Here is a 25895-nt window from a genome sequence, read left to right on the forward strand (position 1 = left end):
TTTAATCTTGATAGATCCCTACATTTATGGACAAGTAAGTCACGGTTATACCATGATTATTTAGAAATGGTATAAATAAAGTGGTAATTCCAATTTATTAGGAAATATTTAGATTTAGTTGACTTCTGTTAATTATGAACATGAAATTCTTCCTTTCAACCAGAGAGCAGAGTTGCTAGTCATGCCTCTGATTTTTTTTTTTTTTTTAATTGTCTCTGATTTTTTAAAAAGCGTATGGAGAGGGACACCTGAGTGGCTCAGTGGGTTAAGCATCTGCCTTCGGCTCAGGTCACAATCCCGGGTCCTGGGATCAAGTCCCACATCAGGCTCCTCTGCTTATGCTCTGTCTCTGTCTCTCTCACTCTGACAAATTAATAAAGAAATAAAATCTTAAAAAAAAAAAAAGGCACATGGAGAGGTGATAGTTTAAAGCAGGGGTGAATGCCTTGCTAATACCTTGTTGTAGGCGGCATGACCTGGAGGTTCCCATCTCCTGGGGAGTGGGGCACGCTGGGCAAGAAACAACACAATGAAGGAATGGGGAGAACCTTGCCAGGAATTCTGGAACTTTTCTCTATTTTCTAATCCAGTTTATACTTCGGCCTGTCTTACCCTTTGACTGCTGTGACCATCTAATTTTGTTTATTTATGAATTTGGCTTTAATATCCATTGTGGGGTGAGAATTTATAAATCACTTTAAATGTGACTTTAAAATCAAGTGCCTGGGGGCACCTGGGTGGCTCAGTGGGTTAAAGCCTCTGCCTTCGGCTCAGGTCATGATCCCAGGGTCCTGGGATCAAGCCCCACATCGGGCTCTCTGCTCAGCAGGGAGCCTGCTTCCCCCTCCCTTTCTCTGCCTGCCTCTCTGCCTACTTGTGATCTCTGTCTGCCAAATAAATACATAAAATCTCTTTTAAAAAAAAAAAAAAAATCAAGTGCCTGATTAGAAAACATAAAGACATTCTTAGGCGTTCTAACTTAATGTGATCGAGGGAGAGAGGCTGTCACGTGGGAAGGAGAATTTGGGCATCTTGGCCTTTGTCACTGTGCTGAGTCTGCCCACAGCTTCCCAGAGCTCTTGGGTGTCACAGTGTGGTTAGGACTTGTGGGATGGCGACTATTGAAAGTCTGTTTAGAAGTTATAAGAACAACTTATACAAATAGTTTTTATCATTGTTGTTTGTTTTTGCATTTATATAGCGCCTTTCCTTCGAGGAGCTCAAGGCATTTTTCAAAATCTGACAGTTTTCCTCACAACAACCCTGTGAGGTAGGTAGAGCGCATTATGAACAGTAAGAAGATACCAACTAACCTGTGTCAGTCCGTGCCGCGTTCCTTTGTGTTAAGTAATTGGAGGTGTCAGCATAAACACGATTTTTAGAGCATTTTGTAAACCGTTTAAAAGAGTCTGATGTTAGTAATAGCTGCATTTAAAAAACCACTTGTACTCCACAACAGGGTAATTTTAAGAGAAAGCATTCATCAAAAGATCAGGAGTCAGCCCCTGGGATTAGCTGAGCACTGAGTGCAGGACTCAGCCAGGTATGTCTGGTGGTCGTTTCCTTTCAGGTCCAGAAGGAATGAGGAGCTGTGGTTCTAGCATGATTCCTCAGCATCTGCCAACTGTCCGTGTGCGGTCGAACTTTCTTCAAAGGGGAAATGTGTTCGCAGGGTTGCCTCACGGTCTTCTTATTTCGTATCTTAAATATTTGAGCATTTGTCTCTCTTCTCCCTCCTTCCCTTGCCCCCTTCTCTGTCCCCCCCCACCCCCCGTCAGCTCTTGGGTGTACATGCTAACGGAAGGGCGCGGTAGTGCAGCTAACACACACCTGCCGCTTCCCTTCATTGCCACAGTGGTCCCTTGGGTTTGGAAACAGAAAAACCAAATAGCAAGAAAGCCTGGGAAGTCAGTCTCTGGAAAGAGTGGGGAACAGGTGTGTGGGAGTGTGAATTCATGTTTCTTTCTGCCCTTTTTAATAATAAATGAATTAAGTGACATATTTTTGTATTTCTTATACCAGCCGTTGATCAGACATGTGGGAAGAGAAAAACATTTGGTTCATTTCAAGTTGTAAAGTCTGTGTTAAGAGAGGGAAGAGGGACATACTGATGTGGAAATGCCAGCGACCTGCCTCTTGTCTGCCCTACGATGCCATTCGCCACCCCCCAGACACCGAATTCAAAAGTAGATATTTGAGTCCAGTCTCGGTCTCTGGCTGGGCTCTGCTGTGCTCAGTGGCGAACGCGGGTCAGATCCTCTTCTGATCATGAGACAGCAGAGGGCCCTCAGCGTCCGCGTCAGAGAGTGGGACCGGGCACATGGCCTTGGTAGTAATGGTCCCTCCGTTAACAGTCCTCATGAGGCCCTGTCCCCTCACGGATGGAACGAGCTTCGTTTCGCGTAAGCTAAATATGCTTCCAGCTCCAAGAACCGTGGTGTGAGGGTCGTTTTGTACACTTTGCGTGGTAGGTTTAGAACGATTGTGGTTAAGGTGAGGACAAAGGGTATTTTTCTCCTCAGGAATAGAAAAAATAGTTCACTTTTCCCTAGGGTTTTCAGTGCCTTTTGCTCTGGCCCTATTAGTTGTAACAGTTACGTGACCCCGTAATCTATCTCCCCGCTTATCTGTTGTGACGGGCTTTGACTTGAACCGCCATCCAGGGGGTTTTGATGCGCCCCTATAGGGTCATCGAAAACCTGTCCGTCCCCTTCTGTCTGCACCCGGAACCGTCTCTTCCTCCTTTGCCTCACTGTCATTTCACGCCTGGGGCAGCCAGCTGCGACAGTGCGTTTGGACAGGAAATGCCATCTAAAGTGAAATGGGGGTCCTCACCAGTGGGTAGCAGCAGGGGACAGTTGCAGGGGTTTTGTTTGTGCTCGAAGCAGTCGAAGTGGGGAACGCGGAAAGGAAGTGGGCGCGAGAGACCCCAGACATACTGCCCCCGGACCGACGGCCGGTTGTCTCGGGTCAGTTTCAGCGCGTGAGTTACTTGGCATCGTGAGCAAAGAGGAAGCGGACCCAAGGCGAGCCGGCAGGTGTTCTCCGAGACGGGGGGCGGGTGTCCCGCGGCAGAGCGCGCACAGAATGCCTGTCGGGAGGAGCCGGCCTCCGTTTCTCCGTTTCAGGGCTGTAGCTTACATCTGACGCGTTCTTAGGAGCTTTAGGTGGATGTCGCCCTGACTTGGGCTTGCTTTCTAAGGCATCGAGTCGTCAGGTCAGTTTAAAGCGTGAAACATGGGGAGACGGCTCGGTTCCCCGCCGCCGACATCGCAGGTGACTGCTCGCATCTGCTCTAAGTGAACGATTGCTTTTCTGCTTCCTTCTCAAAACGTGGGTCCTCTCTTTCCTGCCATTTCATAGTCTGGCGTGCTCGAGGAGCTGTGCCGGAGCCGACAGCTGCCGGGGCGTTTTGTGTGTCCTTTCTCTGCAGGGAGCTTCCCAGTGCAGCGCTGGGGCGAGGAGGCTTCAGGTCTTCTAAGAAAGCCAGTCTCAACGAGGTCTCTTCTGGTGGCTGCGAGTGAGTGGTTTAATATTCTGTCGGTGTGGCAGTGTGGATGTTCCCACAACTCTGCAGGGGATTTTGTAGATCCTTTTAGCAGTGTTCCCCGAAACCCTTTCCCGACAGCCTAGAGACCTTCTGAATTGTTTAAAGGACTTGCACTCGTCTGCCTGTGAGAGCTGGTGTGCTGATTGATTGAAATGGAAAATCATACAGGGCATTGTCCCCATGGTCGTATGATCTCTCCGGGATGCGCCTGGAGTCTCAGTTCCGCTCACTGGCTGTGGGAGGCTTACTGACACCTGAGGCTGTGCTTGTTGGTTCCCGGCGAGGGTCAGCTTGCATTTCTAGAGTGGAGATCCTCTAGGGGTCCTGTCCAGTAAACAGCACTCCCCCCACTCGGGGGCTCACGTCTACCCTTTTCCTTGATCTAGCACTTTGCCTCAGTGTTGCTGGCCAAGCAGAATCCCTCAGCCCCTATTCAACTCTTTGAATTCACCCGCGTTAAGATCCTCTGCTTCAACTTCCCTCACTCTGCCGCCACCACTCTCCTCACTGCTCAGTCACTGTCACCGCCAGAAGCCCTTCCCAAACAGACCTTACCCTTAGTTACCACACTTGGTCGCCACACTTGGAAGCGCTGTCAGCTGTGGTTTGTACCCTGTTCCCTTGCAGTAGCGGAGCTGTGCCCCTGCTTAGCGGCTGGGTGCAGGTGTGTGTCTCTTAGTCCCAGAGGGGTTTTCCATTCAAGAGCAGCGGTCATGTCTTCTCTTCTATTTTTTTCCACACCAGCCGTGTACGCAGCACCTAGTAAAGAATGCTTGGTGAGGTGCTGTGGCTTGAAATCTCGCTGACATGTGATGAGGGCCTGTGTGATGGCTTACCTGGAAAAAAGTTCTGCTTGGATTCTCCCCGTGCTGGAGTTAGTGCCAGATCTTACTTCCACATTCGTGCGCACAGCGTTCACAAGACGTGCAGTTTTAATTGTTGGAGTAAGATGCATAGTTCAAATACATTTTCTTCTCCACCACTAATACTTTCTTCTCAACAGTTTTTTTGAATATCGGTCTAGCTCCTATTTTATTGTTGGAAATTCCAAAAACAAAAAAACTTTATTTGGGAAAATAAATCAAAGGAAATTGACATGAGAAGAAATTTTGAAATTAAGATGCAAGTACACGTTTTACTGAGAGAACACAGCTTTAGAATAAGGGGCTTTACAGAATCTTTCTCGGGCCATGATGGTGCAGTATTCTGAAGGCATGGCTGGTTTTACGTAGAGGCCCTTCAGGATTCTACCCCAGCAGTTTTTCCCTTTGAGATCACCAGTCCAGCAGTATCCCCGCTAGAGTTGTGCTTTTTGCAAAATTCTCCTTCGCTCTTTGAATGCACTTATCAAAGCTTGATTTCACGTGGGTGTTAGAATGTTAAGACATGTTTTGGGAGCTCCTGGGATACTAGTTGGTTTGGGATTTTCTAACTGTGCACATGGAGAATGTTGTTGATGGCGTGGCGTGGTTTGCTTCATTCCTCTGAAGCTCATTGCCTTGACTCTGCTGGTTTGGTTCTGCATGTTTTAAAAAAATCTTATCATTCTAACTCTCAGACGCATTCTGTTCTAGATATTTTGTACCATCCAAAGTAGCTGGCTCGCATGAGCCCAAATCAGATGGCTTTCATCTGAGTCCTCTGGTCATTTCTCAGTTAAATGAGGTAACAGTAAATAAAAATATCAACATACAGTTTGAAGAAAGAGAAGTTCTAGTTCCTAGTGAGCACTATTACTTGAGCAGTAGTTATCAGGATTATTGATTATTGTCTTTTTTAAGTCTGGCTGTTTTTAGGTTATTATTTCTTATCTCAGGAGCTCACAGCAGTGTCCCAGGGATGATGACAGATAACTAAAGTGAATGTTTTGATTTTGTTCAGATTTCGGCCTATTAAGGGAAGGCAAGAGGAACTAAAGGAAGTCATTGAACGTTTTAAGAAAGATGAACACTTGGAGAAAGCCTTCAAATGTTTGACTTCAGGCGAATGGGCACGACATTATTTTCTCAACAAGAACAAAATGCAGGAGAAATTATTCAAGGAACATGTAGGTTTATTGATAAGATTAATGTTGTTTTTCTGTTTGGATAAAAGGAAACTGAAGCTTAAATTTTAGTGAATACTGAAACAGAGTTTGTTACTTAATTATCTTAAATGTTTTACATTGTTGGTGATGGTTTGCTTTTATAACTGAGCAAGTCTAATAGGATAAACAATTTGATACAAAGTTAATACCTTTTTTTTTTCTGTTTTAGGTATTTATTTACTTGCGAATGTTTGCAACTGACAGTGGATTTGAAATATTACCTTGTAATAGATACTCATCCGAACAAAATGGAGCCAAAATAGTTGCAACAAAAGAGTGGTAACTATTATACTAGTATAAACCCATAGCTTCGTTTTAATTAAAGGGCTCTCTTCAGTAACTGCGGAAGTGCCGAGAAACTTCTAGGAAGGAGTGAAGCCAGAGCTCACCGTACAGAAGTCAGGGCAGTGCCAGGACCTTGGCCCAGTGACCTGGGTCAGGACAACAAAATTAGAAATTTCACTTGAACCAGACCCTGTCCCTAAGCCACCGTACTGCTTGTCTTCCTTTTACTGAGCCTGAGTGCAGCTCGGCGATGAGGCTACTGAAAGCCTGTAGGCACCAGGGCTGGAGCCCCTGGCTTCAAGAGTCCATCTCCTGCTGGCCTAGAGGAAGGTGGGGTGTGAAGTCTTAATGATCCTAGGACTTTCACAGATGGGAATGTTCTGCTGCATTGCCTGCCTCAATGTCCACACAGACATATGTGCCCGTGTAAGTCAGGTGGTGAAGTTGAGCCCAGGTAGGAGGGAGGAAAGTCATTTAGGAGAGAGAGAGTATGGGATTATGCCTATTCTTATGTTATCTCCCAGGACAAGGAACGTGTTGCCCCTCTCATAAGCTGCCTTCAATCCCTTCAGTATTTTTTATAGCAAAAAGGTTAGAATCAGGTACCCGAGAATGGGATGGCCAAAGAGCAGCACGCCCAGGCCTCTGGATAGGCGTGTGCACGTGAGCGTACGTGGGAGCATCTCGAGCCCGGTCCCCTGCTCCGCAGGCTCCCTGTGTTGTAGGCGGATGTTGAGCTTTGAGGTCTTGTCTTGTAGAACTGCGCCGTCCAGTGCAGTGGGCACCAGCCACTTGTGGCTCAGTGTGAGCTGTCTCTGTGCTTTATGTGCCAGATGTTACATTAAACTGTAGTTCTCATTAATATTTCTTCTATTGATGACCTGCTGGAATAGGATTGGGGGTATATTAGACTAAAATACACAAAAAGTAATTCCACCTGGTCTTTCTTTTCTTTTTTTTTTTTAAGATTTTAGTTATTTAGTTGACAGATCACAAGCAGGCAGAGAGGCAGGCAGAGAGAGAGGGGAAGCAGGCTCCCTGCTGAGCAGAGAGCCCGATGCGGGGCTCGATCCCAGGACCCTGGGATCATGACTTGAGCCGAAGGCAGAGGCTTAACCACTGAGCCACCCAGGCACCCTGGTCTTTCCTTTCTTAACGTGGCTGCTAGAACGCAGAGGAGTCCGTGTTCGGCTCCTGTCATATTTCTCTTGGATGGTGCTGCTCTAGAGGGTGGCATTCCAGTCCTGGGTCCCCGAGGCGTTTCCTCCTGCTTGTCTCTGTCTCCCTCATCCACTGTCAGCAGGCTGTGTTCAGGGCCACGGGTACCGGAGTCCTTCCCGCCTACAGAACACGACAGTGCGTGCTGCAGGGGACGCAGACAGGGGGGTGGCGTAGCTTCCGGCCTGGAGTGCCTCCCGGGCTCTCAGAGCAACCAGGCAGCTGCACAGGCAGCCGGGGCACAAGGCAAGAGAGGGCGGCAGGGGTGGGCGAGGACGGAGCCTGTTGGAGGTCCCAGGGGCTCAGCTGGTAGACACACAACTAGGCATTCTCAATTTCTACTGTTGATTGGACAGGCTTATTTTATTAAAAAGAAGCCTTGTTATTTATAATTACTAGTAATTTTTAACATGACATATTTTAAATAGGAAACGAAATGACAAAATAGAATTACTGGTGGGTTGTATTGCCGAACTTTCAGAAATTGAGGAGAACATGCTACTTAGACATGGAGAGAACGACTTCAGTGTCATGTATTCCACAAGGAAAAACTGTGCTCAGCTCTGGCTTGGCCCCGCCGCCTTTATAAACCATGGTAAGCTGTGCTTGTCGGGCGGGTGCGAGTGGCGGGCAGGACTGCTAAGACTTGGCATGGCCTCGTCAGACCGCCTAAAACCTCGTCTCCCTGCAGAGGAGGTGGGCGATGGGACATCTTTATCTTTCCCCACCAGCTTAGTAAATAAATAATGATGTGGTTGAACTTGAGACATAAACTTCTATCGAAAGTTGTAAAATTATGTGGAAAGCTTATTTCAGATTTCTGTAATTGTTCGTGTTTCAGATCTTATCTACAGTTAATTGACTTTATCTTTTGGACATTTTTCAGATTGCAGACCTAACTGCAAGGTAAGCAGAGACCTTTTTTATTTCCTGTGTTTTGTTTCTGCCTCACCTATGAGTTTCTTAATGAGCCGTTTGTATTTCAGTTTGTGTCAACCGGGCGAGATACGGCGTGTGTGAAGGCCTTGAGAGACATTGAGCCTGGAGAAGAGATTTCTTGTTATTACGGAGACGGGTTTTTTGGAGAAAATAATGAGTTCTGCGAGTGTTACACTTGCGAAAGGTAGCGTATCAAGTAAGGCGGTTGTGGGCACGAGCTGATGTCACTTCCTCCATGCACGGTGGTCTTCTGTGTTCCGTAGCCTGGCACAGCGCACATGCGCAGCCAAAGATGCAGAGCTCTTCAGGGACGTTGGCACTTCAGCCTGTGAAATGTTATTACCAGCTGCTGCTGCTTCTGAGTAGCCCAGGATGCCAGTGTGCCTAAAGAGAGAATGGGAAATAACACACGTGTGCGCGCGCGCGCACACACACACACACAGAGTGCAGAGTGGGTTTGCCCAAAAAATGGCAGGTGACATTCACCACTGATAATTTGGTAAAAAGCCTGAAGTTGTCTTGGGTATTACCAAACTGTGGCTTCTGGAATTTTTATGGTTTGTTTGTTTTAATTTTTTTATCCGCGTGTATTTGACACACCACAGTACGTCAGTTTCAGGTGTACAGCATAGTGATTCGACCTGTGTTCACGTTCTGCTGTGCTCACCACGGGAATTTTTATGTTTTGATGTCCATGCTTTTCATAATTCCTGAGTTCTGTCTCTTCCTTAATAAGGAACCTCTTGTGACCCATCAGGATTCTAGAGTGCATGTAGAAATCCCTCAGATCGGACGTGGTGGGTCTGCTGGTTCCCACTCACTCATTGCACTGGCTTCTGTATGGAAGAGCTCCCAGAGGTGACCTCACGGGCTTGTCTGGCTTAGTGCTGCGGGAAGTACTGTCACAAGGCAGTGCACATTGGCACAGGCCACACAGCGGAGCAAACCTGGATTTCTTGGGTCCGTTTTTCTTACCTTGTGCTGTGCTAGGTGCTTTACGAACCCTGACTCGTTCGGCCTTCACGGCCATCCTGAGAGAGAGTACCAGTGACAAGTCCACATGGCAAGGACAAAAACGGGAGTGTCTGAACCCCGGGCAGCCAAACTTAGAGCCCTCAGCCTGTACAGTTCATACTGCTTTTGCTGCTTCTCCCGCTAGAAGCACCCAGCCTGCAGCCAGCCAGCAGCCAGCCAGCCTGCAGAGAGCGAGGGAAGCCCCGGAGGCCTCCCTCCCCTCTTTCCAGGTAGCTTGAGGTATCGCCCTGTGTCCCGAGAGAGCAGAAGCCTAGAGCCCTGGTGCTTCCCCGGCCATTTCTCTCCCGTCACCGTGGTCCTTGCCACAAGGAATGGCAGAAAACCTGTGCCGCTGAGTTTTTGCCCCCTCCCTTTTTTGGGGGGGAGTGGGGAGTGGGTGTAAAAAATGTATTTTCTACATAAATAGTGGTTTGAACGTTGGTTAAATCTTAGAGCAGCTCACAAAAAGCTCTAGTCCACGGAGTGGTTTAATTATACTTGAATAATGCCTCACGACGTGCCTGAGCCGAGTGCCGTCTGCCGGAGCTAAGACACTGGCCATACTTCGTCAGCTGTGAGAGCTTGAGCAGCTTAGGTGCTTTCTGTGCCTCACTTACGCCATCTGTAAAGTGGGGATAACACTAGAAGCGAGCTCACGGGGTCACTGTGAGGGTTAAATGTGTTATTTCCCATGAAGAACACAAAACAGCACAGTCAGTTCTCAGATGTTAGCTGTCAGGTTACTTTATGGCTTCTGGTCATTTGCCCATTGGAATGGAAGCTCTATGGAGGCAGAGATTTCTCAGCCTTTTCACTCGCTGCTGTATCCCCAGCCTCTGGAACAGTGCCTGGCACTAACTAGTGGGTTCTTGATAAATATTCAGTCACTGAATGAATGAACGCAGCAAGTGGCGTGCCGAATCAGCTTTCGGAGGCGGCTGGGGGAAATGTAACCGTGTACTCGGGATTCCGAACCCGGCCTAAAGCTGCTCTCTTCCTGGAATCGTGTGTGTCCTGCTCCTCAGGCACTTCTGTGCTCTGCGAGCCTCGGTTTTTCACTGGCCAGATGGGGGTAAGCCCACCTCCCCCACAGGGTTAGTGTGAGGAGTAAGCAGACACATGAGCAGATCCGTTCACGGTGGAAAGGCTCACTCCCGGCAGGAGCCAAGGCTCTTTTCACACTGTTTGAGCACATCGATTCAAAGGTTGATCGCAAATATTCTTTTTTTTTTTTTTCCATTGATCGCAAATATTCTTGAAAGTCTTAGGAACACCCAAGAGGGTGAGAGGATTCGGACTCACCCAGTTACTAGTCAGCGGTTACCTGAGTAGTTGACTTAGGTAAGGTCTGGTACATGCTGGGTGGACAGGCCTAGTGCGATGCCAGCTGTGAGGGCAGCAGTGACAGGGACATGCACACATGCGCTCTGCTGGGGGCTGCAGGATGAGAGAGGCGGGCGAGCGGAAGGCTTACGATGGCTCCGAGCCCATCAGTAAGCGTCCAGGATGCATTTGATGCTCCTTTCTGGCTGTCACCATCCTGATGATCGCTGTTGGGAATGGAATGGGTTCCTGAGTAAGTGCTGTGGATTTTACTGCAGAAAATGTGAGAAATAAATTCTAACGAGGGACCAAAAAATATGAAGGATTAGATTATTTTTTAAGTTTATATCGGAATATGTCTGATGATAGCCATGAAACAATTTCTAAAGTAGAGTTAGAGGAGATTTGCATTAGTGGGTATCAAAAGTAGCCAGGAAACTGTTGTGATCAACGCTGGATGCTGTTGGCCCAGAAGTGGACAGGCGGATAAAAGGACACGAACAGAGAGGCCTGAAACAGAGGTGAATGTGTGTGAGATCTGATAGCCCACACGGGGAGGTGATTTGTCTGATGAATGATGTTAGTATCATTCATTCTGCATCTGGAAGAAGACCAAGCTGAGTTCAAGATGGGTTAAAGATTAAAATTTTAAAATACAATACAAAATTGTTAGAAAAAAATAGGAGAATAGCTCTCTAATCTTGGTGTAGTAGAGATGTTTTGAAAGAAGTAAGGTAAAAAAACAGTGAATACAAAAATGTTTCAAATGTCAAAAATAAAATCAAAGACAACTGATGAAACGAAGGGAAAACAGTACGCAGATGGTAAAACGTTAATAATCCGAATAACAGAAAGCTCCTGGAAGCTCCAAAGACAGACTCTAGAAGAGAAAGGTAAGGAGGGTGCCGCACGGAAAATCATGGCCATAAACAAGGCAGTTAGAACAGTAATCAGGTGTTCGTTGTCGCTGTCCATTTGGCGAAACGTGAGAGAGAGAGTCTGTAGTGGCGGTGAGGGTGCGGAGGAACAGGCACTCACCCCCTGTTAGTAGGGCCGTGCGTTGTCTGACAGCATCGTTCAGAGTAAGTGTGCCTTCTGCCTGGGGTCGGTCCCCCATGGACGAGTCTCTCCTGTGGAAATAGCCCTCGCTAGTCAGGAGTTGGTTTGCAAGCAGTACAAGGACAGTGTTCACGGTGGCAGACAAAGACAAACATCTGCACGTTTCACTGACCACCGATGTGGAATGATTGACCACATCATGGAGTGTTTATTCATTCAGTGTGAAAAATACAGTTTCCAAAACCCGTGTTCAGTTTAGATGTGTTCGTCCGTCGCATGACGATAAAGCGGATTGTGGAGTGTTACCATACATTTTGGTTGTGTTTTTGGTTTTGTTGCTTAAAAAGGACTAACCGCATAGACGGGTGCGTGGACCGTGGCAGAGGAGCAGGGGATGACACACGGGCGGGCGGTTAGCGCTGGTGCCGCGGCTCCGGGCGTGCAGGCGGCTGACTGGCCTCTTGGGCTTCCTGGCTTAGATCTGGGATTGTTCTGCTTGTTGCACAAGCTGGAGCATGTCTCCCTTGCATACATTAGAAAGAGAAAAGCAGGGAAGTAGAGAAGCAGAGGAATAGTAGAGTTTTACTTAAAACAAAAAAAAACCTCTAATTTCCAGAAAAAATAATTCCACCATGATTATTTGTATTTAAGCATAATTTAAGTATGGCCCATTTTTCGAGACATGAACCAGAAATATTGTAGGTTATGGGGGAAAGATATGGAATATCTCAAAATACTGTATTCCTCTCTTGATCCCTGTAAGATAAAATCGCCTTTGACATTTCTGCATTTTCTCTGCACACGTTTTTGTGTGGAGTAGAGTGGGAACTGCTTGTCTGTCTGGGTCGCAATTACCTGGATGTTTTACCATGACTTTCTTTTCTTTTAGATTTTATTTATTTATTTGACAGGCAGAGATCACAAGTAAGCAGAGAGGCAGGCAGAGAGAGAGGAAGGGAAGCAGGCTCCCTGCTGAGCAGAGAGCCGGATTGGACTCGATCCCAGGACCCTGAGATCATGACCTGAGCTGAAGGCAGACGCTTTAACCCACCGAGCTACCCAGGTGCCCCTACTGTGGCTCTTTTTCTTTTTTTTTTTTTTTAAAGATTTTATTTATTTATTTGACAGGCAGAGATCACAGGTAGGCAGAGAGGCAGAAAGAGAGAGAGAGGAGGAAGCAGGCTCCCTGCTAAGCAGAGTGCCTGATGCGGGACTCGATCCCAGAACCCTGCGATCATGACCCAAGCCGAAGGCAGAGACTTTAACCCACTGAGCCAGGCACCCCCTCCACCATGACTTCTAACACACTTCCCAAGATCAGAACTGAGGCAGCCACACAGTAAGTTTGTTGTGATTTTTTTTTTTTTTAAGATTTTTTTATTTGAGAGAGAAGCGCACATACGAGCTTGGGAGGGGCAGAGGCCAAGGGGGAAGCAGGCTCCCCACTGAGCAGGGAGCCCGATGCGAGACTCTATCGTAGGACCCTGAGATTGTGACCTGGGCGGAAAGCGGACGCTTAGCCAGCTGAGCCACCCAGGCTCCCAGTTTGTTGTGATTTTTTTTTGCAGAAATGGTAATAAAAGTGGAATACCAGATCTGTTCTGGAAACGTATAGAAAGCAAGAATGCTCACCCTACTTATCAGAGATGGTTTTGGTGATGGGTTTAGATGTGTGCCCCCTAAGCTATAAGAGGTAAGGTGGTAGGAAGGGGAATTGAACGTTTTGTTATCCCTTAGCTGAAAGTGGAGCACTGTGGTCACTTTGGGGAGGAGTTGCTGTGTCTTCAGCCACATCCTCAAAGGAGGGAACCACATGCGGAGGCTGGGCCTGCCCCCAGACTAGAGGGCGCCCTCAGCCTTACTGTGTGTGACAAGCTGAAGACAGAAGCAAGTCAGTGAAGGCAATTTTGACCAAAGGGATTTTTCATTTTTTAATTGTAATATGTAGCACCTTTTTTTTTTTTTAACCTCACTAATTTACATTCTCGAATTGAGCTGAGTAGGAATTCACCAGTACTCACTGAATAAAGTTCATGTCTGCAGAGCTATGTGCCGTAAGGTCAATGAGAGCCTTTCCTGAGCACTTTCATATCAGAAGAATTTACATAAAAATGGAAATTATTTTAAAATCTAGAAACTATTAGAGTAAGCTACAAATGATTCTTGTCCTGTGATAAAAGCAAGTCTTTTAATGCCCTTTATTAAGTAACATTGTGTTAATTATGGTCATTCATGTTTATCTTGGTAACATGAAAGAAATTAATAAAGATTTTATTGTTCTAGAAGTCAGATTTTCACTGATACAGTGTAGCCACCTTGCATAGATTTTTAGTTAATATTTGTCTATATCTAACATCAAGTTCTAAGTAATGAATTAATTTATGGAAATTCTCTGATTCCTTTTTAATTTGTTAATTCTTAATATGCAGTGTTGTAGAGGTAAGTTGTGTAGAGCAGAGCTGGAATACAATTAACAGATGGGTTAATTCAGCCACAATGTAGGCCTGACTCTGGACTCACCAGCTTTGAAATGGAAAAATTAGTTATTTCCATCTACACCTGGACTTCAGGGTCTAGGAGTGAATAATCAGTGAATAATCAGTTGATAATAGTCACAGTAATTTGTTGTTTAAAGTTTAGAGGGTTTTCTGCATTAGTTTTCTATACATTTTTTTAATTCTTTTGCGAGTCCTAGACTTGACAGATTTCCAGTGATTATTGAGGCCTCATCAGCGCGCCGCATCTGTTGACATGATGCGGTCGTGAGCCCTCAGCACCTGACCTTAGAGTAAGGACACTGTCTGTTTAACCTGTGCTGTTTTCTCTTTCAGACGGGGAACCGGTGCTTTTAAATCCAGAGTGGGACTGCCTGCGCCTGCTCCTGTTATCAATAGCAAATACGGACTCAGAGAGACAGATAAACGCTTAAATAGGCTTAAAAAGTTAGGTGACAGCAGCAAAAACTCAGACAGTCAATCTGTCAGCTCTAACACTGATGCAGATACCACTCAGGAAAAAAACAATGCAAGTAAGTAAGGGAGATTGATAAGCATCTGTCTTCTTTTATTATTATTATTATTTTTTTAAGTATTTTCACACAGTTGCCTTTCTAAAGTGTGCTTCACTTCAGTAGTTTCGATCTTTTAAATATTGAGAGAAGCTCTGGGACTCCCATGCTTCAGCAGCACCGCAAGGTTCTAGAAACGATCCGAGCATAAAAGCAGTCTGTATCCCGCCTCCAGATTCAGTCCTGTCCTCTAGACTGAACTGTCTGCTTTTCTTGAATTCCTGGTAACTGGATACTACATTCTTCATCATGTGTTCCAGGGTCGTCCTGTGTTTGAGAGAAACATATTCAAGGTGTTAGTTTGACTGTGGCGATGGTGGTAGGTCCTACAGGAAGACGAAGGACTGGTAGAGGTGTGGAGGCACGTCCGTGTCCCCACGCCGAGCCAGTCCCTTAGCACACGTGACACCAGCCTGGGCAGTTCATAGCTCTGGCCTCAAGGCTTCCACCTTTTTGTCGCTTTCTTGCCCTTTCCAACCGAACTGAGCCCGTTCACCAGACCACCAGCTCCCAGGCTCAGAGTTGCGATAGAGGAGCGTTCGGAAGGTCGCTGTTACTCTGACGTGGTGCCCTAGCCACCACGGAAAGCCGCAAGAGAGGTGCCACGAAGAAGCCAGCCCTTAAGATACCGGTTGTGCGTGGGGGCAAGACAGTATGGAAACTGGAAACAGAACGGAGCATAAAGAGGAAAGAAAGCGGAGCCAACCTAGCCGGGCAAAAGGAAGTGCGTCCTGTTTGTGGAACTTTGAAGTCCTGGGACCATGCTGGTGGCGGCCGGTTTCCTCTGGGTAACACCAGTTTCCTCTCGTTGCCACTAAAGCTGTAGGCGCGTTAGTCTGACTTGTTTCTGACAGGAATCCAGTTTCCACGTTTTGACTCAGTGATCCCTAGGGACACCTGTTTTGCCCTGCCAGGTGGCCATAGGTCCTTGGTAGCGCCTTGGTGCCTCTGGAAGTCGCGTTGCTTGAGGCTCCCCCCACCCCGTCTTCAGCCGTTTGCAACCCAGCGCGGTGCACCCCTCCCCTGCAGAAAACCCAGGCGAGAGGGGAAGGCCTCTCCCGCGATGGGTAACGTCATGCCGTGAGTTCCTGCGTCCACCTGCTGCTGGAGGTCAGGGGCCAGGTGTCACCCCGTAGCGGAAGAGCAGTACCGTGTTCCTAGTCCAATGTCCCTGCCCCAAGTGAGCAGAAAGAGCGCAGTTAGCCCGCCACTCGCTGTTGACTGTTGGTTCTCACAATAAATGGAACATAATCAACGTTTTGTTTTCGGAGTCTGGTTCCTTGGCGAAACTGGAGACTTGTGAAGCCCGGTTTAGAAATACATGCATGAAACACTACAGAGCGCGGACACGGCCACCATGCTGCGCACGCCGGACGGCGCTGTGACACGGGGGGCATTAACTCTATTCCTACTGTATGCATACTGAACTCAGTACACCACGGAGTCAAAAAGAGCGTAACGTAGGCAGCCACTGAAAGTGTGCCGACTACCATGTGGCCCTCTGGGGAGTATTTCTTAGTAAGCCAAATCCTCAGAAGCCTCCTAGTTGCTGGAGAGCTGTGGAGATGTCTGAGACTCAGGCCCATCCCCCGGGGTGCAGGAAGCACCCGGGTCGTCACGCCAAGCAGGCTGCAAGCGCAGAGCAAGCCGGGGTCCCTTTGACCCGGGGTCTCAGCCTCACCGAGGGGCGATGCTGCGCTCCCCAGTGATTGCCGATGGGGGGGAGCTGACGGTTCAGATCACCTTTCTGCAGGATTACAGTGGTGAGGACTGGGAGGGTGGTGGCACTGCCGTGGAGGGCCAGGCGCTGGAGTGGACAGACGCGGCCCCCACTCTGGAGGAGCTGGAGGCTTACCACCAGCAGCCCTCGCAGCCCACCCTCCGCTGGGCCGTCACTGCAGTGTCCTGTCAGGTCCCCACGGGTTTTCTTTCAGAAGGGATTGCTTTTGGTGTCTGTGTCTCGACCATAACCTCCTACCTGGTTGAAAGAAGGACTTTTTGAGATCGCAGCTGGGAGCAAAGCCCAGGCTGTCCGAGCCTCTCCCAAAGGACGTGCTGAACAGCTTGTGTGTTCTTTTTTAGAGAAACATTTCTGCCTAGTCGGGAGAAAACTTCTTCCTTCTGCGCAGATCTCTTTTTGAAAGGTGTCTCTAGAGCCACGAGTTTGACTGTGGGCTTTAGCATCTGGAAAGAGGAGACAACAAGAAATCCATTTTCACAAGTTCAGTCCACAAGCCTGAATTTTAAGGCCATTATTAGAAGAGCGTGGTATCTTAGGCCTCTTGTGGCTCGATGGCTAGGCCACACACCCCCCATAGTGCCGCGAACCAGGGTGTGAGTCGTGCCAGTGCCACAGGTTACTGTGAGGCCTGGAAGCCAAGGCGGGTGGAATAAGTTTATCTTAACTCTGGAGCGCCTGTCCTAGAGAGAGTGGACTGGGCCACCCTCTTCTCACTGTCAGCAGTCACAGACCTCGCTGTCGATCTGAACCCTCCTTGAAGCTGAGCCGGTAGGATACTGCTCGGTCCATTTCCGACAGCCGTTGCAGGCTGCTCCTGCCGGCCTGGGCTGGTCGTGTCCGATGGAAGGTGCTTGTTGAGCCTGACATACTTGAACTGAACTCTACAGTCTCACTCAGGGTTTTCTGAATCTTCAAGTTCTGAAGATGCCAGGCTCTGGCCGGCCCTCATGTTCCCTTGGTTTATGGGCAGAGTGTGCGTTTTGGGACCTTGCCAGTACCGAAGCCAGCCCAGGCGCACAGGAAGCTTTGATGTCATTTCGCTGCTCGTGTCGGCTGTCATTCTCGATGCGCACACAGGGCTGCCTTGTGCTTTGGAGGGCACTGTGAGGTGGCGGTGAGGGCCGTGCCGTGTGGGTCCTGTCCCTGGGAGCTAGGGACAGCCACTTAACTCTGTGGCATACTTAGTACGGTAGCTCTTGAGTCACAGATGCCGCTCAGTCCAGATGCCAGCTCTCCCCCCTTGCCGGTGGGCGGCCTGAGGCACGCTCAACCGGACGCGTTCGGTTGCCCCGTGGACTTAATAGCACTACGAAGAAGGCATGTTAGGATTGAGAGCATACTGATTGGGCCATTCGCACAGCATCAGTATATAATAATTGTTAAGAATGTGTCTCTGCACCTAGAATGACTGTTTTTGATTTGTGCACTGGAGATCTGTCCCCGCCGCCAGGCCGTAGAGTTGCCCCATGGTGTGGCTGCACTGAGGCCAGAGGAGCCGCAGGGGTGCCTGATCTCTGCTGAGTCAGAGTCCTCAGTCCTTGGACAGACTCCCATTCATTGGCAGCATGGCTGCTGTCTTCCTCTTCTAGCCTACCATCACTGTCCTCCCGAACCAGGACAGTGTAGACCCGTCCAGGAGGACCCTTGGCGCCCGCAGGGCTCCCATCTTCATCACATGGCTCACGTTGGCCTTGCCCAGATTCTCTGGGTCTCTTCTGACCTTGGACTTGATGATCATACCTCTGCTGGGTTTTGTTGAGAAACTTTTTAAAACGAAAGTCTAGACTGACCAGTACACGAACACGTGTAAGTGAGATCTCCATATCAACAAATCCATAGCATCCAACACAGTCCGTTCTGTGTGCTTTAGAACACAAACGCGAGCGCCCTGTGGGTGGGTCTCGCAGTTGGCTAGCCAGGGAGTCCTTCGGAAGCAGGGGTGAATTCAGAATCACCAGAAAATGAGACTCACCTAATGGATTAAGATATAAGCCAGACTAAGGAGGATCTCAGGTGCTTTGAAAACAGAAAGGGTCATTTGTAGAAAGTCCTGAAGGTCTCCCTGAGCAAAGCATTTCTTAAGTGGAATCTTAAAGGGGGGAGGGGGCTGGCTTAGGAAAGCGTCTTCAGGGTGGAGGGAATTCATAAATGAAGACCCGGGATGTGTGTAGGACCCGAATCAGGAAAGTAGATCGTGGCTGGAGTAGGGGGTAGGAAGGAGGAATATGACCGTTGTTGAAATTTTTGGATTTATTCTGAGGGCATTCAGTTACTGAAAGTCTTAAAAGCCCGGCAGTGACGTGTTATACTAGGAAAGTCACACAGCCACAGGGTGGAGAACAGGCTGTTGGGGAAGCGATGGGAGAGACGGGGGGGGGGGGGGCTCTATGGGACCTGGTGGCCGACGGGGGGAGGCGGGTAGGGAAAGCAAGAGGGCGGGGTGACCTCTCGCCGCCTGCTTGGGCAGCTGTCTGTGCGGATGGTGGTGTTCCTGCGCAGGATGGAGAATTTAGAGGGAGAGCAGCCGTGAAGCTTGATGCTGAGTTCAGTTCGGGGGGCATGTTGGCTGTGATGAGGGGTCCATCCTCGGGACGGTCTAGATGCCGGCAGGTGTGTGGTGGTACCGACCTGTAATCTAGGAGGGAGGCTAGAGAAGGTGGCTTGGGAGCTGCCGGTGCCTCAGTGGTAAGAGCCGTGCGGGGGGCCAGGGTGGGTGCTTGTCACCCAGAGAAGGCGTGTAGTTTCCAGAGGGTCTAGGACAGCAGAGACCTGAGGCATGCAGTTGCGGGGGGCAGAGGGCAGGGCACGCGAGAGTGTGGCCCTGTGGGCAGCCAGGGGGATGGGAGTTTTCAGGAAGAAAAGCGGTGAGCAGCATCCCATTCTGCAGAGAAAGGAAGAGGAGGACAGGGCTGGAGAGTGGCCGCTGGACGGCACGACAAGGTCTTCCAGGGCTGCCAGAGGCTGTCTCACTAGAGGGACGAGCTGGATCCAGGTCGCAGCGGGCTTGCGGTCCAGTGCGTGGGGTGCGTGTGGGTTGAAGGGGTGGTGCGGGCACGGCGCGGGAGCGGGCAGCAAAAGGAACAGTGAGGCTGACAGCCACCAAGTTTGGTCCTGGAGTGGTCCTTGAGGAGTCTGAGCCGAACCGGGACTTCACAGTGGAGTTTGAGAAGGCCAAAGTGCCGGACGCCGGCGTGCGTTCACATCGGCAAGCACATGTCTTCAGTGGACCTCATAGGAAGCCTCATGAGCATAAAGAAATCCTATAACCAAAGAAGGCCCTGTATAGGCTCGTGTTTTAAAAAATCATTTCCAGCGAGTTTGTAAGATTCCGGTTCATGCGACGTCAGTTCTCCGGTCGAATGGCGCCCAAACCACGACTCCCATTGTTCTAAGGACGAGTGGCTGCCTCGGGGTGGGTAGCCCATATGGAGAAGCGCCTTCTGGGTCCAGTCCAGGTGCTCGCTCCTGGGAGCTGTGCTGGTCTGGGTACCCCAGATCCTCTTATGAGACACTCTTGAGTATAGAGCCTTCTCTTCTTGCTGGTTTGCTATGTTGGGAATGCTTGTAGCGCATTCTTGTTCTCCCTCAATAGAAGCTAACTAGTGCTAACTTATTTGCTTAGCCATGCAGAAGGAACAGCCATCGCCCTGGCAACCCTTGGCCAAGTCCACGGCGACAGTCTCTGCCGGGCAGTGTGCTCGGTTTACCCATAGTCACTTTTTACTCGCCCTGTTTTCTTACTTCTGTCATCTCAGCTTCCTTAGTGGATGACTCTGGGGTAGTTTGATGAGGAAGGGATTTCAGGTGGGGGCTGCGGGGGGGCGATAAGGAATTGAGAAATGGACTCCTGTAAAACACTGTGCATACAGGTCCAAACAACAGAGAGAAAAACGTAAAGACAGCAGAAAGTCCCTGGTAAGGTCAAGCTCACTGCAGAAGCAGCTTAAACTTGAGTCACCCATAAGCCTTTTTGCGAATCTGATCGGGGTCCTCGGGTTGGCAATTCCCAGGAGGGTCCTCGCAGCCTTTCCATACGCTTGTCCAGAGGAAGTTGGATCCCCCTTTGTCCCACGAGTGTAACTCTAGTCGCAGGCTTCTTCCTACCTCGGTTGGTGGTTGGTAGCCGGCGGTCCCTGAAGGGATGCAGCCGAGAACGCTCTGCCGCCCCTGGAAGTCTGCTGGTCCTCGCGGAGTGGGAGCAAGAACTTTGTGTAGTGCAGCTCGTTGTGGGATTGACAGTATATAGTTCTTAGGGTCTCTCTCGCTTGTTTGAAACCACTGTGGTAGAGTGTCTGTTAGAGCTCAGCGATGACGTATTTCTGTGCTGTATTACCAGTCAAGTAATCTCCTTCCTTTGAGTCCATGAGTCACGGGTTTTAGAAACCTAACTTGAATGATGTTGAGAATTTGTGAAAGAAAATCTGATTTTTCCTCAAGTTTACAAAGACTTGAGGAAAAGAAATACTTACATGTCGGACAAGTATCACAATGGGTTATGGACGAGCTCTGGGTGGAGTGCAGGTCCGTGCTGCAGGAGGTGCCGAGGTGCTCCGTAAACCGGAGGCAGCGGTTGGGAAGTTACAGGAAGGCGGCATGGGGGTGCCCGTGTGCCGGCGGAGACCAGCAGGGTCCCCTCACACGCTGCTCTGATCCAACCCTCGCGTAGCCAGCAGGTTTGGGTGGTGTGTTGAGTGCGCCTGTGTTCCCCGGACTGGTTTTCATCCTTTTTTTTCTTCTTCTTAACTCGCAGCTCCCAACCGAAAATCTTCCGTCGGTGTGAAAAAGAACAGCAAGAACAGAACATTAACGAGGCAGTCTCTGTCAAGGATTCCAGCTTCCTCCAACTCTACCTCATCTAAGCTAACTCATGTAAACAGTTCCAGGGTACCAAAGAAACTGAAAAAGCCTACAAAGCCTTTACTTTCAAAGATAAAATTAAGAAATCATTGCAAACGTCTGGAGCAAAAGAGCACTTCTAGAAAACTCGAGATGGGAAACTTAGTACTCAAAGAGCCCAAAGTAGTTCTGTATAAAAACTTACCCATTAAGAAAGAGAAGGAGCCCGAGGGACCGGCTCCGGCCGCGGCAGCCGGCGGGTGCTTAACTAGACACGCGGCGCGGGAGCACCGGGCGGGCTCCGGGCGAGGTGCCCCGCCGCTGGGGCATGGCACCCCCTGCGCCTATACCACCAGGAGGTCCGCGCGGACGAGGACGACCCCAAAGGAGCCCTCTGACCTCCCACTGGATCCCAGCCCGTCGGACAGCTATAAGAGCAGCTCGCCAGCAGTGGGCCCGGACGGCAGTGGTGGCGAACAGCCGGCTGCCCCGGCACAGGAGGGGGACCTGACCCCCGGGGCGGCGCCCAGCGGGGAAGCCAAGTGTCCGAGGAGTGACAGCAGCCTGTCGAAGAAGAAATCACGGCAAGGGAAACTTGGGAAACCGTTGGCGAAAGCCGAGGAACCTGCCGAGGGGCCGGACTCCCCTGGAGAAGCTGGCGTGGCGCCCGAGGTGCTGGGGGCCCCCTGCCAGCCGGCCGAGCACGGTGCCCCGGAACCCGCGTCCGGGGCCTACCCGGACTGGGCGCCTTCGCCCGACGGCGGGCCGGTCGTCACGTCCGACAGCTTCAAGGTGAAGGACGGCTTCAGAACTGCAAAAAGTAAAAAGAAGAGGCGAATCACCAGGTATGACGCACAGCTGATCCTGGAGAACAGCTCTGGGATCCCCAAATTGACTCTTCGGAGACGCCACGACAGCAGCAGCAAGACCAACGACCCGGAGAGCGACGGCATGAATTCCTCAAAGATAAGCATCAAGCTAAGCAAAGACCACGAGAGCGAGAACAACCTGTACGTAGCCAAGCTCAACAACGGCTTTAACTCAGGGGCGGGCGGCAGCGCCACCAAACTGAAGATCCAGCTGAAGCGCGACGAGGAGGGGCGGGGGCCGCACCCCGAGGGGCTCCACGAGAACGGGCTGTGCTGCGGCGACCCTCTCTCGCTGCTAGAGTCCCGCATGGAGGTGGACGACTACGGCCGCTACGGGGAGGAGAGCACGGACGAGCCGTCCTCCTCCGACGGCGGCGAGGAGGACGAGGACTACGAGGAGGACTTCGAGGACGACTTCATCCCCCTCCCTCCGGCCAAGCGCCTGCGGCTGATCGTGGGCAAGGACTCCATCGACATCGACATCTCCTCCCGGAGGAGAGAAGACCAGTCTCTGCGGCTCAACGCCTGAGCGCCGTCTCCGTTTGGCCCGGGGAACCTCCTTTAAAGAAGTAAAAACAAGTTTCCGTCAGTAAGTCCTCGCCCGAGACCGCTGTAGCCGCGCTTCCCTCGCCTCCACTGAGCAGCGTCCTGCTGTAGAACGCGTGCAGCCCGCTGACTCTCCCGACGCCCGATTTGTGCACATTTTTATTGTACTTTCTAAATAGCCTTCCTACGTGCAATTCTGAGTTAGAGGGAAAGCCCAGTTGTAAAATCAAGGCTCCAGCGAAATTGTACAGTGACAGCGACTTTCCACACGGGACGTTGAAAACAATAATGTGGCTACACAGTTTTCTTTTCCCTTTTTTTTTCCTCTTCCCTTTTTTTTTTTTTTTTTTTTTAACCAAGAGCATCAACTGGCTCTTTAATATATGACTAAACAATAATTTAAAACAAATCATAGTAGCAGCATATTAAGGTTTTCTAGTATATGCTAATATCACCAGCAATGATCTTTGGCTTTTTGATTTATTTGCTAGATGTCCCCCCCACCTCGGAGTTTTGTCCCTTTCACACTGTCCGCTGGCCCAGGTGTACTGTGCGTGGCCTTGCTCAAAAGAGCAAACCATCCGTCGGGAGTTGAATTGGTTTCTTTAAAAAAAAAAAAAAAAAGTACAATGATGACACGCGTGACCGCTCACTTTCCAGTACATTGTCTGTACGAGAGCGGCGGTGTGGAGGACGAGTTCCGAGTCCGTGTATTTATTGCTTGTCATGTAAATTAAAGACCTTGTATTTAACACTTTTCAATCCTTTTAGATAAAATTGTTCTTTGCAAGAATGATTGGTGCTTATTTTTTCAAAACTTTGCTGTGAACAATGTGATGACAACAGGCAACATTTATCTAATGAACTACAGCTCTCTTAATTAATTTGGGTCTTCAAGGTTTCTGTTGCACTTGTAAAATGCTACAAGGAATATTAAAAACTCTATTCACTTTAACTTATAATAGTTTATGAAATAAAAACATGAGTCACAGCTTTTGTTCTGTGGTAACCTATAAAAATGTTTGTCTTTGAAATTCAATGTAAAGAACTGAGAACAATGTATATGTTGTAAATATTTGTGTGTTGTGAGAAATTTTTGTCATAAGAAATTAAAAGAACTTACCAGGAAGGTTTTTAAGTTTAGAAATATTCATGCCAATAAAATAGGAGATTATAAAATATATAGTTTTAAGCACTGCATCAGTGGGAGTTCTTGGCTTATGTTAGTTTATGTATGAAAATATCAAAGATTTTTTGACTATATTATCAGTTAAACGAAAAGAGGAGTCAGATTTAATTTGTTTTTTTTTTTTTTGAAGCACTTTGAGAAGAGAAATTAATTTTAAGTAACTTAATGAGCAAATTCTTGATTACTACTTTATGTTCAATACCAACCTTTCATTTCTCTGGATTATTTTACAAATCATTGGACAAAGAATTTGGGAATATAAAGCTGTAGCAGGTGTTTGACGCCAGTGGGTCTCCTTATTTCTGGGAAATGTGTACGTGTACTTTCAGATATACAGTGTTCCTGAGTAAGATCGATTTAGGGGATTCGTGTAGTATCCATAGAAAAGTAGCCCATGTCTTAAGATATTAAAAGGAATCTGCCCGTAACAAAAAGTCCAGTGGAGAAAACCTCAATGCTTACTCTTACTTTTGGTGATTCCTGCTGGTTGCCAGGTTCTGGGGAACATCCTTTAAACTGAGTCCCATAAAACAATTGCCAATAGGGGTTCCATGTAGAAATTAATATTCATAAAAGTGTTTGCAATGTAGAGTTTTTGTTTCTCCTCACGTTCTTTTAAGGAGTTACTTGTATGGTCTTAACGTCGCCTCATTCCCGTCTGTCCCATGCAGGTCACCCCTCAGGTAGCGTGGAGGGCAGGTGCAGACCCGCTTCCCTGCCACACCCTCCGCCCCCGCCCCTGCTCCGCGTGTGGTCCGTCCCCCGCTGCGAAGCAGGACAGTTCCCCCGGGTTCTGTCCCGAGGCCCTCAGAGCGCGTTGTGGACCACATCTGTCCTCACATTGTCCCTCAGGGGAGAAGTGTGAGTCTCCAGCCACTGAGGAAGGTCGAGCATAGACTCCGTGTCTGGAAAGTACCAGAAAGCTGTGGGCCACCCCTTTCACTCCCGCCTTAGTGTGGAGCATGTCGAAGAGGTTCAGAGACTTAAGTCTCAGACCGTCTCCCGGAATACCAACGACAGCCATTTCAGGACTTTCCCCCTAAAGGAAAAAGTCACAAAATACCACATTTCTCCATTTCGAAGCTTGATTTTAGTAACTTAATTACGTTTTTCGAAGCTGACCTTCCCCAGGGGCCCAGCAGCGGAGCCCTGGGGTCGGGGTGCACAAACCTTTCAGGGAAACCTGATTTCCGTTTTTCCAGGTGGGGGCCTCGGAGCTGCTCGGGCTCCGCCGTGGAACTTCCCTGTGTGGGATGGCGAGAGCCACACACGGGTGACACGGTGACCACTTGGAAGAGGCTGCGTTCCATACAACTTCAAGCTTGAGCTTGCGCAATGATTCGTAAAGATTTTGGCATTGTAAGAATTAGGAGATGATCATAAAAATACATGTAAAGTGTTCGATTTTCAATCATTTTTCAAATTACTGTTTTAAATTGTTTTGCTGAGTTGTAATACCTTTGAGATATAATGTATTCCTTGTACTGAAAGAATGAAAAAAAAGGACTTTTTCAGCATTTGAGGTAAGTTCTTTAACGTTTCATTAAAAACATTTTTTACAAATATTTTGTACATGCACTTGCAGTATTGAGGTTAATCATTTTAATAAATTCGGAAATTGAAACAATCTGGCCAGTGTTCGCTGTGTCTGAGAAGAAAGGATCTAAGGGGTGCCTTTCAGCACAAGGCTTCCATTTCAAGTAGGATTTGTCAAGTGGAAGGTCTACAAGCTTTCCAGCATCTGCGAGTTAGAGTTAGCCGAACTGAGCCGCTGCCTATGTCCCAAATGCCTCCCATTTGCTTCCAGTGCCGCTCCTTTTGTTGAAAAGACGGGAAAGCAGTCCTTGTCTCCTGGGGAGGCTCCCCTCCAACCCCCCCGCTCTCCGACCCCACACTGCGCAACTCCCAAGGGCTGGGTTTCTGCCCTCTCTGAATGGACAAAACCGGCCTATCGGGTGGCGTGGGTCCTCTGTCCTCCTAGTTACTGTAGCAAGACCCGATTGAGAGGAGACGTGGGCCTGGTTTAGGAGTCGGGGAGCAGGAGTTGGTCCAGCCCTGCTGCATCTGAGGGGCCCTGGGCGAGCTGCCAGCCCCCCCCCCCAAAAAAACCTCTCTGCAGCACCGTGAAGTCCCCGTGGATGCCGGAGGCAGGCAGGGTGGGTGACGCAGCATG

General features: G+C 49.0%; 1 protein-coding gene across 5 annotated transcripts in view; it reads left to right on the forward strand.

The window, feature by feature from the left end:
* The window catches only part of KMT5B (lysine methyltransferase 5B), a 52717-nt gene extending 27367 nt beyond the window's left edge, over window positions 1-25350 (forward strand). For 3 of the 5 annotated variants that reach the window (XM_059399614.1, XM_059399609.1, XM_059399594.1), the window contains exons 4-11: window positions 1202-1270; window positions 5432-5597; window positions 5806-5915; window positions 7568-7734; window positions 8026-8045; window positions 8126-8262; window positions 14306-14502; window positions 21033-25350. In XM_059399614.1, the coding sequence (XP_059255597.1) occupies window positions 1202-1270; window positions 5432-5597; window positions 5806-5915; window positions 7568-7734; window positions 8026-8045; window positions 8126-8262; window positions 14306-14502; window positions 21033-22516 (2350 nt within the window). In that variant the 3' untranslated portion in view covers window positions 22517-25350. Of the gene's footprint in view, window positions 1-1201; window positions 1271-5431; window positions 5598-5805; window positions 5916-7567; window positions 7735-8025; window positions 8046-8125; window positions 8263-14305; window positions 14503-14801; window positions 15797-21032 lie in introns of those variants that run through there. The other 2 variants (XM_059399619.1, XM_059399602.1) reach the window with 2 other exon arrangements.
* The last annotated feature ends 545 nt before the right edge of the window (window positions 25351-25895 follow it).

The sequence above is a fragment of the Mustela nigripes genome, chromosome 1 (genome assembly GCF_022355385.1).
Source record: "Mustela nigripes isolate SB6536 chromosome 1, MUSNIG.SB6536, whole genome shotgun sequence".
Taxonomy (NCBI): Eukaryota; Metazoa; Chordata; class Mammalia; order Carnivora; family Mustelidae; genus Mustela; species Mustela nigripes.